This window comes from Mirounga leonina, unplaced genomic scaffold (assembly GCF_011800145.1).
Source record: "Mirounga leonina isolate KUSES-001 unplaced genomic scaffold, KU_Mleo_1.0 Mir_418, whole genome shotgun sequence".
Classification (NCBI taxonomy): Eukaryota; Metazoa; Chordata; class Mammalia; order Carnivora; family Phocidae; genus Mirounga; species Mirounga leonina.
In genome coordinates this window covers 12,296,592-12,315,771 of record NW_023270739.1, presented here as the reverse complement: position 1 = coordinate 12,315,771, position 19,180 = coordinate 12,296,592, and the positions used below count along the sequence as shown (strand labels likewise).

General features: G+C 37.7%; 1 protein-coding gene and 1 long non-coding RNA gene across 8 annotated transcripts in view; one reads left to right on the top strand and one right to left on the bottom strand.

Annotated features, from left to right (window-relative positions):
* LOC117998777 overlaps window positions 1-19,180 on the bottom strand; it is a 170,951-nt gene that overhangs the window by 7,757 nt on the left and 144,014 nt on the right. The window lies entirely within an intron of this gene.
* RIC8B (RIC8 guanine nucleotide exchange factor B) overlaps window positions 1-19,180 on the top strand; it is a 98,765-nt gene that overhangs the window by 7,861 nt on the left and 71,724 nt on the right. For all 7 annotated transcript variants that reach the window (XR_004676075.1, XR_004676077.1, XR_004676076.1 and 4 more), the window contains exon 2: window positions 1,422-1,469. Coding sequence is in view for 4 of the 7 variants with exons in the window: in XM_034987664.1 (XP_034843555.1) it covers window positions 1,422-1,469 (48 nt within the window). In the remaining 3 variants the exon portion in view is untranslated. The remainder of the gene's footprint in view (window positions 1-1,421; window positions 1,470-19,180) is intronic.

Sequence of the window (19,180 nt, the reverse complement as noted above, 5' to 3'; positions counted from 1 at the left end):
TCAACATTTCTCCATCTCATTTAATTTCAAAAATTGCTTCTTCTACAAAGCTGACAACACAGAACCACCTGTAATGACGATATCTTTAGTGCTTTGGCAACTCCTGATGAGTTGCCAATAAATGTCAGTGTGGCCAATGAGAAAAATACAAAAGAAGGGCAGAGATGTTCAGTGATTTTTTTAAAGGAAAACTTAGGATTCATAAGAGCACTTGGTTCTCCTGAATAAAACCTGAGAAAGAGAATGAGAAGATTTGTGTTCTGTTTTTGGGTACTATCACTGTTTCTGTGACAGTGGGCAAGGTAACTTACTCTGTCCTCTGTTTTAGCTACAGAGTGGAAAATACAGTGTTGCCAATCATTTGGAGAGTCATGACACTCTGTTCTCTTCTAATTATTTTTTTGTCAATATCATGGCATTATCATCATTATAATCCTTATATTTACTGAGTGTTTACTCAGCGCCAGGCACTGAGATGGTAGGTTGTATGCCTTAGCTATTTTAACCCTCACAGCAGCTCTGTGAACTAGGTACCACCTCTTTTCACAAGAGAAATCCAGTGATAGAGATTTTGTTACTTGCTCAACTAGTTAGTGGTGGAGCCATAATTTAAACCTTAATTTTTAAAGAATTACTTTTCTGAAATACGAATCTATCAAATTTCTTTCCTGTCTACAATTCTGATTATTTCTAACTGCATGTGAAAAAGAAAGCAACATTGGGTCTTAGCGATACTGGAAGACCCTTCCAAATTTCTGTCCAATTTATTTTTCCATTCTCCTCTTTCTCCACTCCCTCATCCCCTCACATGTGTCCTATATTTCACTCTGACAGACCTGTTTATTTCACAATTATATCATACCATTTCACACATCTGAGCCTTTGTTTCTGTCCTTAGAATGCTTTCCATTTGCCTCCTGGCAAACTCCTACTCATCCTCCAATATCCAGCTCAAATGCTCTATACTTTGTGCAAAGCATTCCAGATTTCCTCAGGCAGAGTTAGTGGCTTGGTACTCTGTTCTTTTGTCTGTTTTTCTGCTGTAGTCTTTCTTTTTTTTTTAAGATTTTATTTATTTATTTAACAGAGAGAGAGTGAGAGAGGGAACACAAGCAGGGGGAGTGGAAGAGGGAGAAGCAGGCTCCGCACAGAGCAGGGAGCCTGATGCGGGCCTCGATCCCAGCACCCTGGGATCATGACCTGAGCTGAAGGCAGACGCTTAATGACTGAGAGCCACCCAGGTTCCCCACTGCTTTAGTCTTTCACACTGCTATATATTTACTTACATACCTATCTTCCTTTAATATGAGCGTTGAAACAACGTAGGAAGGCAACACTTTTACAGATATATTTTTAAACATAACCAAAATTAAAAATCTGTGTATTTAAAATGACATTGTTTCCCTTTTTTTCCCCCTCAGCATAGGGCTACTTTCAAATTTGAATCAACAGATGAAGATAAAAGAAAGGTAAGCCTTGGTGTTACTCTTTGTGTGTGTATTTGTATGTTTCTGTGTGTGTGTGTGTTTCATTCATGGACTCTTTAAACAGTGAACTTGTTTTCATCTGATGATTTTTAGGTTTTGGTTTCCTTTCAGTTTGTTTTTAGGAACTCTGAGAAGAAGACAAGTACCAGGGTTAGTATGGATTACACCCAACCTTCTCCTGGTCCATTCTCACAGGACCATTATACTTGCATAAATCAGGGAAATGGGAAGGGTTCAGAGGGGACTGTCCCCATATCTTCTCAACTCCAGAGATTGACCTTATTTGGTGGCAGAACTGTAGGCTGCCCAAAATGCATTGCTAGTATTGTGAAGCTTGGCTTTGGATTAAGTTTTGGGAAAGCAGCTGTTCATGCTGCTGCCCCTCAACCACACATTGTTCCCTGTACTAGCAGTTATTTATATTGTCAGCAATTACCTTGGTCACGGACTACAGAGGCATAGAGAAAAATGGAGTCAAGAGCCTCACCAGTAGAGGAGTTATTGTAAGAAAGGGTACATCAGAGGGGTGCCTGGGAGGCTCAGTCAGGTAAGCGTCTGACTCCTGCTTTTGGCTCAGGTCATGATCTCAGGGTCATGAGATCAAGCCCTGCATCGATGTCCGGGCTGGGCGTAGAGCCTGCTTAAGAATCTCTCTCCCCCTCTCCTTCTCTCGAAAAACAATAAAAAATAAATTAAAATAAATTAAAAAAAAAAGAAAGGGTGCATCAGAGATAAGACCACGTAATGTTATGTTTGCCTGTTGGGGTTGCCTGTGGTTGCTTTACTTAGCTGATTAGAACATGATGCTAAAGAAGGAGCTCACCAGTTCCCCCTGAGCATTTTGCTGGGCCCCATACATCTATCCCTGGCCATACAAATATCAAGACCAAGTGAGAGAATATGACTGAACCAGTGTAAACCTATCACTGCTGCTGAAAAAATAGCTTAAATCCAGTGCTTTGCTGGGAATGGTTTGATAATACGTTGAAATCATCCCTTTATTTACCTCCACCCCTATGTAATATCTACATTTTGTTCATTTTACCTCTTAAGGCTCCTTCAGTCCATTCTCTCCTTAATCCCTGTCCTAATTCAAGCCTTCCCCTGAGTTACTATACCAGTTTCCTGACTGTTCTTTCTTTTTCCAGTTATGTGCCCTTTCAGTCCATTGTCCATAATTTTAAAACAACAATATGATCATGTCACTCCCAACTTCAAAACCCATGAGTGATTTTCTTTGCCTCTAGAATAAGGTCAAGCATCTTAACATGATAAAATACATGTCCAGTGATCTGATCTCTGTCCACTTTTGCAGCCTATTGCATACTACTTTATTGTATTTTATACTTTAGCAATATGAAATATTACCAGGTACATCCACATCCCTTCTGTCTCTTTCTTCCTAACTTTGCTTATGTTGTTTTCTACCTAGAATGCCCTCTCCTTGTATACCACTTCCTCTTTTCACCTGGTTAATTCCTACTCAGCTCTAGGAGCACCTCCTTCAAGAAGACTCCTCTGGCATTCTGTCAGGATGAAGTACCCCTCTTCAGTATTCCCATAAAATTCTATGTAAATCTCTAACATTATGCTTGTACATTATCTCTTAGTTATATATTGATGTCTCTCGTTGATAGACCCTGCAAACTCCAATGATAGATACTATTATTTATCTTTATATCCTCGACATCTAGAATGAACAGCACATAATAGGTATTCAAAAAATATTTATTGAATGAGTGACATGGGGTATAAACCGTGAAGGGTAAAGAGTTAAGTCTGATTTTCTTTTGGATTTGAACAATGTAAACAAGACTAGAGTACTTTGTAGAATGGATTCTCAACTAGGGATATGCTGTTTGGAGAGCCTTTTCAAGATAGGCCTGCTCAGGCCTGATCCCTTATCTACTGAGTCAGAATTTGGGGGTGGAATCCAGGCATATGTGTTTTTATAAATGGTCTTCAGGAAGTAAGTACTTACACATTTGGTGGGAGTGCAAAATGGCACAACCCCGATGGAACAGAAACTGGCACTATCTACCAAAATTACAGATGCATTTTGCCCTTTGACCAAGCAAGGTCACTTTTAGAAATCTATTCTGTGGATAGGTTCAACCCAAGTAAACATAGTATTCATTGAAGATTGTACATAATAGCAAAAGATTAGAAACAAACGATGTCCAGCAATTAGGGAGTATTTGAAGAAACTAGGGTACATCTACATAATGGAATACTATGATGTAAAGAGAGAGAGAAGGGGAGGGGGAGAAGGAGAGAGACAGGTATGTGCTAAGGGGACAGAGAGTTAAGTGAAAAAAAGAAGGAGCAAGGTGTTAAAAAGAATTTTTGACAGACTCATGGTAGGTATTCAGGCTAGGGAGGCAGCTGCTATTTTTATTTTATTTGAGAGAATCTATACTATATCTGTTGATTCATGGTGCCTTGGGACTCTGATACTAGAATCTGATAGTGCTTTTACTGGTCAAAATAAGTACATTAAGACAGAGATTCCCCCCACTCCATGTAAGTTTCAGTTGAGGCAGAATAATTCTCCACTCAGATGTTAATAAAGCATGTGTATTTTCTGTAGGATAGTAGCAAAACATAACATATCAAAGTATTGTTTTTTACTGCTTGCTAGATCTTTGGAGACAGTAGTTCCTGTACCAGTGTTATTTTCAGTGATAGTAGGTAGATTCCTGCTTTCTGGGAGGTCTGATATAAACATATGCAATTAGGGACCTAGCTAGCTGTCTTATTAATGGAAAAACATAGGCAAACAAAATCATTTTAGTCTCCAGGGGTTAAAATCATTAGTGACTCTTTCCCACCTAAAGCCCTAAAACTATTGGAATACTCTGAAGGATCTACATCCTATCAGCTTTTTAGGTTCTCTGTGTAGAGACATAGAATAGTAGGCATGTCTCCACATTAAACCCAGTCTGAAAATAAGAGGAACTCAAGTTACTGTCCAATTTGTTTTGCTGCCCTAGTTCTCTTTTTCTCTTTCCTAAACATGTCTCTGGAGCCTTCTTCCCACAGCTCCTTGGTAACAGCACCACCCCTTTCAACAAACTACAGGTGCTATCTTTCTGAAAAACACAATACCTTTCTCCTAAAAACTTTTATGACAATGTATAAGTAAATGTAAGGGAACAGACAGAGCCTTTCAAAAAATAAAACTTGATTATACTGAGCTTTTTAGGAATTGGTTATAAATTAATGATCTTTAGACTTAATTCCCAACACTTAGGTAGTGTTTTACATTTTTACAAAGATTTGCGTTGCAACAGTAATGCAGTAATGCTCTAAGTATGGTGAGAGTGTTGCCAGCCCTATTTTATGGATAAGAAAACTGAGGCTCACATTAATGACAACTTGCTAACACTCACATGACTAGTAAGTGGCGGATCCTCAAATAGAGGATGGATTTTCTGACTGTTAAGTGCAGCTGCCACTCATTACCACTTGAGGTGTATTTCAGAGGTTTTGAAATTATGACTCACTAGCTTGTTTTATTTCTTATTTCATTCCTTGAGACACCGTTTAGGCAACTAGACTGAACTGGAAAATAGCAAAGGAAATTACCAACAAGGAGGGCTTAAGTTTTTCTAGAGAAGTAAAGTCAGATACAACTGTTATATTTTGCATATAGTGCAAATAGTTCCAGGTGCATGTGGATCATTCCAGTTGCCTTACATCCTCTACCTCTAGGCTGTGATTGTTTACCTGCACATAAACAAATACATCATGCAAATAGGTAGGATGGGGGGGAAGTATGATGAATAATCTGAAAATTTACATCTTGAGGAAATGAAATTTCTTATATTGGCTTCTAAAACACAAATGATCTCAAGACCAATAAAGAGTACTAATTGCAATAAATGTTGAAAATACATGTCATAAAATGAGTAAAAGAATTACAGCTCTTTCACCTGTAAGATAAGAATACAGCCATATCAAATGTGGAAAACCTCAGTTGTTGTCTGAGATAAATCTTTGTGTACATAGCAATTTTCCTCAAAAGAGTGAAGTTAAAAATAGCCAAATTTTGAGTATTTATCTCATTACCTTTAAACTCACATAGATAAGCCCATTTTTTATAAAGGCAGAAGGTAATTGCTGAGTTGAGAACTCTTGAAGAACAAGAACTCTGGCTTAGTTTTCTTTATATATTTCAGCCCCCCATGTGGCAGAAAATAGGCATCTGTAGTAAACACCTATTAAATAAATGGAGGGAACTTTATTTATTCCAACTCTCAGAATGGAGATTGAGTGAAGGCCAGAATTCCTATGACTTGTACATATTGTTTGACTTTGAATTTGATATTCTCTTAATTATACAGCAGAATCTCAATGTAATATTTATTGGAAAAAATGGATACAAAAGTATTCATACAGTATGATCACAATCATGTAAAAGTAATAACTATACAAAGAAAAATGACTGTAAAGAAATTTACTAAGTGGTGGCTGTCTGAATATTATTACTGTAGATGATATTTTTCTTTCCCTTTTCTATATTTAAATAGAAAATTACAGTAGATTATGATTTAAGAATATGGTAATTATATAACATTATATATCTATTCTTCTATAGTAGTATGATTAGAGGCATAAGCAAAGACCAATACTTTTTTAAAGTCATTTATTTTCCCTAAAATTGAGCCTTCTTGATTATCTTATATATGCCTTTGGAGGGGAACATAAAAAAATGTTACTGGTTTGGAAATAATATTACTTGTGGAGCCAGTTTATGGTGTGAAATAAATTTATATGAGCATGAAAGTTCATTCTACCATTTGAAAGTTTCTTTTTACTTTTTCCCCTCAGACTTGAATGTACTTGGCATATTAGTAGAGATCTCTGTAGTCCAAAAATATTTTTTCAGTAATTCCTGTGTGCCAAGTCCTGTGTTAGACCTTGGTTGCTAAGTTGGCTATTTGCCTGTGGTGTGTGGTTTGGCACTTTCTTAGCTACAGATGCATACTAAAGATTGCCATTGTAGACTCTAGAAAATGAATGGGTAAATTTCCATATTAGATTCCTCTAAGGAAAATGTGCCAAGACCGAACCATTGATTCTATACTGTGAATCCATGCTTAGGAATAACTCAAGTCATGATGCTTGCTTTGAAAGCCCTTTACACTTATTTTAGTTATTTGAAATTGTTAAACTCCAGTTTTTGCTAAAACAGAATGAGCTTTATATGTCTTGGAAATTTGACTCAAATTTTATTTGATGTCTCACCTTAGAGAATACTTTGACACATGATGCAAGTACAGCTCTTACTTAGAAGACAATAACTTTAAAGATAATCATTTTCAACATCTTGATTTCTTTAAAACACACATGCGTGCACGCGCACACACACACAAGCATCCTAAACCTTTTTACTTTTTAAAGTTCCTGTCCAGCTGGGATCTGGCATAAAACTTGACTTAGAAGGGCTGAATTGTATCATAGGCCAAGGTGAATGCCTCATAGTAGTTCAGAATAATTTAAATTTCATTTCAGGCTCCGTTTTTTATTTTGGATGTTTGCAAAGGCAATGAAAGACTAAGTGTAGGGAGAAAGAATAAAACAGCTGTTTTGACTTAGCAGGCCATAGGTGTGGTCTTTGGATTACTTTTTAGGATTTCTTTCTCAGAATAATAAGAATAGTATCTCTAATTTGTACTTTAGAGTTTCAGATTCATTTTCTCATACAAAACAAAACAAAAAAACAATTCATCAAGAAGTTCCACTTCCAGTCATGACAGTATGAGGAATTCTATAGACCTGTTCCCCACTGAAACTGGTGAAAATTATTTTTAAAAAAACAATCATTTAAAGTCTCTGGAAATGGTCCTAAGAGCATAGTCAATGAAGAAATACTTGTTCAAGAAAATCTACTAAAACTCAGTAAGAAAAGTGAAAGTCTATGGTATTTGAACTGAGACCTGCTCCCTCCCCCCTATTAGCTGAGTGAGATGGAAACTGTTCTCCAAACTGATGCATTCAAGAACATAGAGCTCTCTCTTTCCTCAGTTCTCAGGTGGAAGGCTATCTTCCCAGTAGGGATGTAAGATCAGCATTTCTTATCCTGCCCCAGCTACCTGTTGCTGAGACTAAATTCTAGGTGAGTGCAGTTGAGAGGTGGGGTCCCCCTCCTTGCACCCAACCCCCCCCCCACGGGACAGAGGCTCTACTGTGAATATGGCACCACGGAAAATAGAGGCGCCCCAATTGCCCTTGCCCTGACCTGTGGGATGCAGATTCTACGCTGGGAGAGGCAAGCTGAGGACAGCTGGGGCTGCTATTCCTCTGTCCCCTCATCAAGCTCTCAAGAGGTATCACCCAGAGAGAAGCATGACATTGTCTTTGCCCCCAGCATCAGAACCAGAGCTCAGAAACTGTGCCCAGAGGAATAAGCAGACCTTATAAAAGAGATCTCTGAATCTCTCTCAGAAGGAACCAACATCATTTGCAACAGAGTGTGAAGTGCATGCCTGAGGGTGCAGGTTGTGGTGAAAGGAACTGGAGGGAGATTGATAGTCATTGGAGATGCAGGCTAACCAGAAGACTGGCTAGTTTGCTAGAGAGAAAAGGGGAAAGAGGCAGCTGGGAGGAATCCTCCTGTGGTTCGAACAAATCCTAAATACTGACCTCAGGGACTATCCCTTCAAAGGAGCCCTAATAGATTGGTTCAGTTTGTGGAGCAATTTATGTCCAGGACATTGTTGAAGACAATAAATCAATCAGCTGGTAGTTAGTGGAACTTAACAGCTGGGTGTGGTCAGGGAAAGAGAGGGTCAAAGAGGAGCCAGCCAAAGCCACTCATTTTAGGATGACTGTGGCATAACTGAGGGTGAGCCCCCTGAGGAGCAACATCTGTAGAGAGGGAGAGGGAGAATATACTTAACTAAAATAACTCATCCAGTCACTGAGTAAATAACAATAGCAAGTCTTGGAGGGTAGATGCAGTATCTAGTGTTACTACTACTATATATTATATAAAATGTCCAGTTTCTAAAAAAAAATATGAGACGTGAAGAAACCAGAAAGATGGCCTATACACTAGGGGAAAAGCAGGTGACAGAAACTGTGAGAATGACCAGATGTTGGGTTTAACAGACAAAGACTTCAAGGTAGCCATTATACTTATATTCAGAGAACTAAAGGAAGCCATGATTTAAAAAGTAATGCAAGGGTTGATGACAATGTCACATCAAATGAAGAATATCAGTACAAAGAGAGAAATTGTTAGAAGGAAAAAGAACCAAATGGAAATTTTGGAGTTGAAAGATATAATAAAGTACAGTAACTGAAATAAAAATTCACTAAAGGGGCTCAACATTAGGTTGAAACTGGCAGAAGAAGGAATAAACAAACTTGACGATAGATCAATAGAGAGTATACAAGGTAAATAACAGAGAAAAAAGAATAAAGAAAAGTAAAGAAAGACTCAGAAATATGGGACAGCATTCATACCAACAGATATAGATAATGGGAGTACCAGAAGGAGAGGAGAGAGAGAATGAAGGAAAAATATTGAAAGAAGTGATGGCTAAAAATTTCCCAAATTTATTGGAAAACCATCTACACATCCAGGAAGCTTAATAATTCTGAGTAGGATAAAGTCAGAGACCCACAAACAAATACATCATTAGTAAAAATGCTAAAAGCCAAAGACAAGGAGAAACTCTTGAAAGCAGCAAGAGAAAAATAATTCATCATTTACAAGGGAAGCTCTACAAAACATACAGCTGACTTCTCAAAAATGTAGGCCAGTGGCAGTGGGATAACATTCATTTAGCTCAGAAAAAACCTCAACCAAAATTCTATTACCAGCAGAGCTATCTTTTAACAGTGCAAGGAAGATAAAGACATTTCCAGATAAATAAAAAACTGAAAGAATTTGTTCCAGACCCACCTTACAAGAATACTAAAAGTTCTTTAGACTGAAAACAAGTGACCCCAAACTGCAGTTTGAATTTACATGAAGAAAGAAAAAGCACTGGTAAAGGTAATTATGTAATTGTAAAAGACAATATAAATGCATACATTTCTCCTTTCTTAACTGATTTTAAAAGCATTTATATAAAAGAGTATGTATATAATGTATTGTTGAGCCAGTAACATATAGAAATGTAATATATTTGCCAAATAGCACAAAGGTGGATAAGAGCAAAGCTGTATTAGACTAAGGAAGTGACTCCAGATAGTAATTCAGATCGTCAAGAACAAATCAAGAGAATCCAAAAAGATAAATAAGAAGGCTAATATAACAAAATGTATAAGTACATGCTTGTTTTCCTTTCTCCTCAGTGTCTTTAAAAGACAAAATTTATATATAAAGTAATAGTTATCATGATATATTGTTGGGTTTGTAACATTCATAGATATATATAACAATAATGCCACAAAAAGAGGGGAAGGGAATAGCACGTAGAAATAATGTTTCTATATCTTACTGGAATTAATATAAATCTGGAGCAGATTTTGAAAAGATACATATGCTAAGTAAGCCCTTGAGCAAGAACCAAGAAAACTTAGACTCTGGAAATAACTCAATTTTTAGGAAAACCACAAAATGTTGCTGAAAGAAATTAAATAAAATCTAATAAATGAGAAGACATTTCATGGAAGACTGACTTTTGTTAAAATGGCAGTACTTCCCATATTGATCTACAGATTTAATGAATTACCTTTTAGAATTCCAAGTTGCTTCTTTGTAGAAATTGACAAGACAGTTCTAAGAGTCATATGGAATTGAAAGGGATTCAGAATAGCCAGAACAATCTTGAACAAACTTGGCTCACAATTCCTGATTTCAAAATGTACTACCAAGCAATAGTATGCAAGAGAGTGTGGTACTGGCATGAGGATAGATTAAATATAAATATATGTATATACATATAGATCAATGAAAGACTATCAAGAGTCCAGAAATAAACCCATGTGTCTCTAGTCAACTAATTTTTGACAAGGATGCCAAGACCATTCAATTGGGGAAAGAACAGTCATTTAACAAATGGTGCTGTGACAGCTAGATAGTCCCATTTAAAGAATGAAGCTAAACCTTTACCTCATAACATTTACAAAAGTTAACTCAATGGATTAGACCCAAATGTAAGAGCTAAAACCATAAAACTCTTAGAAGAAAACAGAGATAAATCTTCATGACCCAGAATTTGGCAGTGGATTCTTAGATATGACCCCAAAAGCACAAGCAACAAAAGCAAAAAATAGATAAATTGGACTTCATCAAAGTTAATTTGTGCCTCTAGGGACACTGTTAGGAAAATGAAAAGACAACCCACAGGATGGGAGACAGTATTTTCAAATCATACATCTGGTAAGAGACTTGTATCTAGACTACATAAAGAACTCAATAAAAAGACAACCCAAGTAGAAAATGGGCAAAGGATCCAAATAGACATTTTCCCAAAGATATACAATTGGCCAGTAAACACATGATCAAAATGATAACTTGACGTCATTAATCACCAGGGAAATGCAAATCAAAGCCACAGTGAGATTCCAGTTCACATTCGCTGGTATGGCTAGAATAAAAAAATCAGATAATAACAAGTGTTGTAAAGGACGTGGAGAAATAAAAAACCTCATACCTTACTGGTGAGAATATAAAATTGTGCAGCCATTTTAGAAAACAGTCTGGCAGTTTCTCAAAAGGTTAAACTCAGCAATTGTACTCATAGGTATCTACACAAAAGAAACGAAGAGATATGTCCACACAAAAACTTGTATGTGAATGTTTACAGCAACATTATTCATAATAGCCAAAAGGTAGAAACAACCCAAATGTCTATCAATTTGTGAATGGATAAACAAAACATGTTAACCATGCAATGAAGCATTATTCAGCCAAAAATAATAAAGTAATCGATAAGTGCTACAACATGGATAAACTTTGAAAACATTATGCTAAGTGAAAGAAGCCAGACAGAGGTTACATAACGCATGATTCCTTTTATATGAAATGTCTAAAGATCTGTAGACAGATCTGTAGTAACAAAGTTGATTAGTTGTTGCATAGGGGCTAGAGAGAGAGGGGAATGGGGAGTTAACTTCTGACTATTGGATTTCTTTTTTGGTAAGGAAAATGTTCTAAAATGAGACAGTGATGATGATGGTTGTACATGCATGAGTATACTGAAAACCAGTGCGTTGTACATTTTTTTTTTTTAAGATTTTATTTATTTATTTATTTGAGAGAGAGAGAAACAGCATGAGAGGGGAGAGGGTCAGAGGGAGAAGCAGGCTCCTCGATGAGCCGGGAGCCCGATGTGGGACTCGATCCCAGGACTCAGGCACCATGACCTGAGCCAAAGGCAGTTGCTTAACCAACTGAGCCACCCAGGTGCCCCAGTGAATTGTACACTTTTAACAGGGTGAACTTTATGATATGTGAATTATATCTCGATAAAGCTTGTTATTAAATACTAGTAGGTAACATACACTACCTGTCCATCATCATTCTAAGCAGTGTATGAATATTAACATGTTTAATCCTCACAACCAGGCTATAAAGTAGGTACTGTTATTTTGCTTTGCAGATGAGGAAACTAAGGCACACAGGAAGTTACTTGCCTAAACTCGTGATGTGCGAGGCCATGATCCTAGCCCAGGCAGTCTGTCTCCACAGCCCATGTGCTACACCATACTGCCACTCATTAATAATTGAATTGACCTGTTGTATAGCTTAGGAATTGATTCTATTCATTTTCTGATTTTAGGCTTCTAAAATTTGAAACTTGATGCAGAGCATAAACAAAGCTTTGACACTGAGCTAATTATCAGCATTGACAGGAAACAGAAGATCGTGCTTTGCAGCATGACTGGATAGGATAGTACGTAGTGTCAGCTCTCCCCTTAAGCCGTGCGGTACTTGATCATAAGGAATTAGGTGTACTGCAGATTTTTTTTTTTTTTTTGCCAAAAGTGTACAGTTTCTTTTTCTTAGCAGTTAGCTCTTTTCTCCCTTACAAAGTTTGATTTTGTACTAAGGAAAGGGGAGAACATGTATGTCTATCTTTGACTAATTAAAAATTCCTAGGGACCTGAAAGAGTTACTGACTGAACAGACATCTCCAGTGTTCTCAACTTCCCCATTTATAGATGGAAAATTGAGAAGTTGATTTGCCCAAGGTCACAATTAATGAATGGAAGAGCTAAGACTCAACCCAGGTCCTCTGTCTCCTTTTCTGCCTTCAGTGCTCCTCCTCAGGGAACTCACAGTGTCGTAAGGGACCCAGAATATCTTCCAGTACTGTGATTCCTTCTAAGGTATCTTGCACCAAGGGTCATCACACTCTGAATACTTTCAGTAACAGGAAGCTCACAGCAGCCCCTCTGCTGTCAGATAGCTTTGTTAGCTTTTACTTAATATGAACTTTAAATCTGCTTTGGTTGATCCCCCTACTTTACCCATATCCCTCTCTGCCTCTACCTTTGTCCACTGTTCGGTTTGTCTCCCCAGCTCCTTTCTGCCACAGCATCTCTATCATTTTTTTCCCACTTATTGCCTAACACTCATATTTATCAGGAAGCTTTCTCTGGCTGAATTCTGTATAGTTTATTCCTTCAGTCTTTTAATACACAGCTTAAATTGCTATATGTTGAAATATGTTTATATTCCTTATTCATTCATTTTACACATGTTCAGTCTTCCTAATATATAAACAACTTGAGTCATGCGCTTTTTAGCTCCCCAACCCAAAATAGACTTCTTGTCACTTAGAATTTATTTCTCTTGAATAATTTGCATGTACTTGAATTTTAAGTTGGGAACATTTTGAGTTGTGTGCCTATATGGGGGCTCAGTACACAAGTGCTCAGTAATGGACACTATAGCTTCCAAGTGAACACCATAGAATCTATAAAATTAATACATAATTGCAATGTTATGTTTATAACATCAGCATTTTCCTTTTTCAAGTGGCTTTGCCATTAAAAGACAAATACAGATAAAAATTTCCTAGCCATATTGTGCCTGTGTGGAGTATGCCTGTTAATGTTTGTCCATCTGGCCGTCTTTATAATGTGAGGTGCATTAGCCTCTACTCTACCTCAAGCTGAAGATTTTTAAATATATAGCCTCATTTAATATTTATAAGCCCTAGATGTTATTCCTGTTTTTAGAGATGAAGAAATGAGGCACAAGTGATTTCAAGAAATTTGCCCAAGATCACGTAGCCTCAAGGGCAAAGCTAGTGCTTGAAACCAGGTGCTTTCTTCACTTCAATTGTACTGTTTCCCAAGAAGAATCATATAAGGTGAAAAACATCGTAGAGAATGTTCTCTTAGATGCTATCTATATTAACTAATGACAGTAACTCTGTGATACAGATACATTTCTTACGCATGAGGATATTTAGCTTTAGATAAAATTGCTCCAGATCCAGGTTCAGAAGATAGTAGTACTAGGGACTAGAGAGAAAGTAAATACTCTGTTCTGTGCTTTTTCTGCTACATCACTAGTGTCTTCGTTTGCGTTTTTTTTTTTCAAGATTTTATTTATTTATTTATTTATTTATTTGTCAGAGAGAGCAAATACAGGCAGCGGGAGAGGAAGAGGGAGAAGCAGGCTCCCCACCGAGCAGAGAGCCCGATGTGGGACTCAGTCCCCGGACCCTGGGATCATGACCTGAGCCGAAGGCAGACACTTAACGACTGAGCCACCCAGGCATCCCTTCATGTGTCTCTAAGGATCTCTAAATCTCACAACTGTCTCATTGGGACATCTTAACTTCCCTCTTGTCCCTCTTCTCAGCTATCTTAGTCTGCTCTGGCTGCCATTAACACAATGCCATAGACTGGATGGCTTGCTTAAACAACAGAAATTTATTTCTCACAGTTTTGGAAGCTATGGGAAGTCCACGATCAGGGTGCCAGCAATAGGTTTCACCCTGAGGCCTTTTCTCTTCCCTTGTAGGTGGCTGCCATCTCACTGTGTGCTCACGTGACCTCTTTGTGCAGAGAGGGGCGGGGGGAGACTGTGAGTGAGCTAGCTCTCTAGTGTTTCTTCTTATAAAGACACTAATTCCATTGGACCAGGGCCCCTCCCTAATGACCTCACCTCACCCTAATTAGCTCCCCAAAGCCCCATCTCTAAATACCAACATATTGGGGGTTAGGGCTTCAACATAGAATTTAATGGGGACACAAACATTCAGTCCGTAACATCAGCTTACCACCAGAGTGCCCCCTGACCATCTTCTGTACATACCTGGGCCATTACAGCTGAGAACCAGGGATTCAGAGATAGAGTAATTAGTACGAAGTGAATAGTTCAGTGTTGTGGGGTAGATGGCATTGGACACAAAACAAAGAAATCCTAAAGAGACTATATAGGAAAAGACTGATAAACTGAAAAAGGCAAAAAGGCAAAGGAGCTATAGAGATCCATGGGACCATGATGTCTGTTAGCCACTAAGCTATGAGATATATGTTGTGACAGTGTCCATCTTCCAGCCCTGTTAGTACACTGCATAATCAGACTACAGCTTATGCTAGGAATTTGCTGAAGATTAAATGAGATAACGACCCTTATTTGGTAAATTATAATAAGCAACAAATGATGACACTTTTGTATTTGCCAGTATATTAAAATACTAAAATATGTTTTACATAGGTAGTGAAGAAAAGGGCTTTCTGAAAAATAAAAAGACTCTTAAGTAGTAAGTGAAGCAGAGTTGGCTGGTACTGTATTTGAAGAGAAATAAAAAGTTTGACATGCCCATTTCTGTCCTCAGTCAAGAAAGGATGCGCAGCTGATTGATTTTGTGTTTCCATTTACACCTAAGTGGTGTTTCCTATCCCTTAATGAACTCTTGATGATGCAACATGTCTTTCTCAGGATTGCTAATTAGCAAAAAAAACTTGAGCCAAACTTATGTAATTGTTGTTCCTCTGCGCTCTTTTCAGGTCTTTTTTGGCAGGATTAACATGGTATAGAACATAGCCAGAAGCATTGTCTCACTGAAAAGTGTACATGTGCAGTAAGGGAACTAGAGGTGAAATTTAGGAAGTGAGATAAAACCTTACTCACAAGGACGTATCCATTACATAAAAAGTGAGAATTACCATCACCTCCCATACTACAAGCAGGAAAAGAAGCATGCAAGAGTGCACAGATAAAATATTAAGCTAAATATCAAATGGACCCAGCTGCATGAGTATTCATTTAGAAAATTTCGTCTTTAGCTTTTTATAAAGAAATTCCAAATTTGACCTTCAGAATCCTTTCTCCCACTTTTATTAAGAGCACAGTTTAGAATTCTGGCAGTGAGTCAGTGATTGTTTAATATTTTTATAAAATACAAATTTTTAATAGGTCTGTCTTGTAGAACTGACAACACTGTTGCAACTGTTAATTATAGTAAGCTTATTTTAGAATTTAATACCTCTCTCTCCCTCTCTTTCTGTCTTGTGTGCACACACATACACTCACACACTCACGTGTGCTGTACACAGAGGGCAAAAGTTTAGAACTATCAGATTTAGGTGGCTGACCTTCAACTCCAGTTATGAACTAAAATTAGATTGCTGTGGAATATATATCCAGTGACATCCATCAGAGGAGACAGTAGGCACAACCTTGAGAGGCCAGGAAGGTATCATCCAATGGATCCTGCGTTAGCTACAATATTCCTTTCATATCTTATTTTTTAATCTTAAAAATTCATGTGACTTTTTGTACTGTGAGTTTTAATGTATTTGTTTATTTTCATGTAGAAATTCTTCCCCACCCTGCCCCCACTAAATCTTTTAGTAAACCAGTGGTTAAAGAGGATGTACTAGGATTGTCCTGTGACTTTAAGTATCCTTGGCACTGTGCCACATCTCCCAGATGAATGTGCATAGTCTATTTTAAGAGTGGGGTCCTATCCCATCACTACAGGAGCAGTGGTTGGAGCGAGAGCGTAAATCAAGCATGTGGTTAATGTTGTGGACATAATGGACAAAAAGTGGGTGGGCGGGAGTCCATTCTTACTAAAGAGAAAGTAGTAGACTCTAAGAACAGGTATTCACTACCATGAAAATAGATGAACAGAAACATTAATAATAAAAAAGTGATAATAGAACAATGTTTAAGGACTTAATTTGTTTATTGAAGGAGGAAAAAATCAGTCCTCAATAATTCCTTTCACAGGCCTAGTTTAACCCAGAATTGCTTTGAATGTTGGAACACCCACTTTTGCTTTATTTTCTTATACCAGTAGAATGAGTAGAGAGTAGGACTGAGAGGTAAGAATCTGAGTCCCATTTCCCATTGTAGCTTTCTGTGCTACATTAAGCAAACAATGTAGCCTCCCTCAGAGTTTTCATATCTGTAAAATAAAAGAAATATTCCCTAGTCCTGAGTATATTATGAGGTATTATTTTTTAAAAGGATTCTGTGGTCAAACGAATAAAGGAAGTAGCAGTTTTTTAAAAATTAAACAGGTTTCTTTTCCATAGTACACCTGAGAATCTTTAATACTTTCGTGAGCTTTATAAGTTTCTCAGACTTATTCTCCCTGATATCCACTTTTTTATAGAACGTTTTGCACTGCTCATGTTTGCTAATATTAAATAGTCACTATAGCCCCTTCTAACTCTTAATATTCTGATTCTCTCAATTACACTCATTTTGTTTGGCTCTTCAACTGTTTTCTGGCCTGTAGTTATTGTAGGGTTACTGCCAAGTTGAACTCAGTGCCTGTGCTGTGTGTGTCCCCTGCCCCTCTTTCCAGCTTGAACTGGAAAGTTACTACATCTTCCTGTTTCTTATAAATAAAACAGACATTAGTCCATGTCTTTAGCAATGTTCACTTTCTCTGTTCACTGTTTCATTTTGATTTAGTTATTCGACCATTGGCCCATTTTTATTCTAAATTCATCTACAAATCTTTACCTATATTTCCCAACTAATAGTAAAGATTTTTTTAAATCCTTTCGGTAAGTACTGATGTTAGAGAGAAAATTACATGTCAAATATACATATAGGGGCGCCTGGGTGGCTCAGTTGGTTAGGCGACTGCCTTCGGCTCAGGTCATGATCCTGGAGTCCCGGGATCGAGTCCTGCATCGGGCTTCCTGCTCAGCAGGGAGTCTGCTTCTCCCTCTGACCCTCCTCCCTCTCATGCTCTCTGTCTCTCATTCTCTCTCTCAAATAAATAAATAAAATCTTTAAAAAAAAAAATCCATATATAGGCTTATTATTTCAATCAGAAAAACAAGCCTTCTTCAAGATACTGCTGTTGGCTGAGATCTTTAATTATAGGTCTTGTTCTTGGAAGTGTACAATTTTAGCTCTTACTGTGTACCATTATCTCATTTACCACAACAACACTGTAGTGTATATTATCCCCGTTTTACACAAATGAAAATGAAGCTCAGAAAAACCAAGTAACTTGCCCAGATCTCACAGGTAAAAACAATGACAAAGTGAAGACTGACTCTGGAAGTCATAAGTCATACTTTTTTTTTTTAAGAGGGAGAGTGCTCCCATGAGCCGCTGCCGGGATGGGAGGGGTGTGGTGCAGAGGGAGAGAGAATCTTAAGCAGGCTCCACACCCAGGATGGAGCCCAGCGTTGGGCTGGATCTCACGACCCTGAGGTCTTGACATCATGACCCTGAGGTCTTGACCTGAGCCGAAATCAAGAGTCAGACACTTAACCGACTGAGCCACCCAGGTGCCCCTAGAAGTCATATTCTTTATTACAGCTTGTAGCCTCTTAATAAATTATAGTAATACTATATATGGCATATGCATTATAGTTATAATGTTAAATAACGTTTATTGAGTATTTATTTTATTCTAGGGCAGTATATGCACACCTGTCTCATTTAATTCCCCCAACAACCCTATGAAGTAGGTACTGTCATACCTGTTTTACAGATAAGGAAATTTTAAAAGTTGACTAATTTATTCTAAATCATACACATAAATAAGTGGTACCTAGGAATTAAGGCCAGAGCTTTAATGACCTATCTGGACATAATACTCTATATTTAACACAGAGTGCTTTGAAGATGTAGCACTTAGTATATATGCGTGTGTATATATTCAGCATATTTGACAGCATCTTTGTACCTGTGGAACAAAAGAAATAATATCAGACAAATCCTGCCCCTCCAAAGCTGATGAAAGAGGTAAGAAATTTCCAGAAATACAATTTAGGGTCAGGTGTGTGTTAAGTGCTATAAAACTGGTAGAGGTAGAAGAGGTTACTTCCTAAAGATTACAAAGATGACATTTACCTTGAAGATACAAGGCAAAGTATTGGGAAGGTCAGGGTTTAAGAAGACATTCTAAGTACAGGAAATAACATGAGAAAAGGCACATACATTCACATAGGTAGTAGAGAGTAGGTTTCTTAGCCCAGATCAAGGATATTGTGACAATAAGTAGTTGAGTATGAGTTTTGGAAAGGTGGACTTATGGGGGACTTATGGTTTGACCCCCTTCTAGCTAACGAGTTTAGGTGTATTTTATTTGAGGTGTCCACTGTGGGACAATTACGGAGAAATGTCTACCAAGAAATACCATTTTCTTTTTGCTGCCAGCTTTAGGAAATGGGTCCCCTATCTCCTGAATTGACTGATACCTCCATCAACCAAGTTGTCCAGGTTAGAAATCTGAGAGGCTCCTTGTTTCTTTCTTCACCCTTGACATCCAGTCATTTCGCCATTCAGTCAG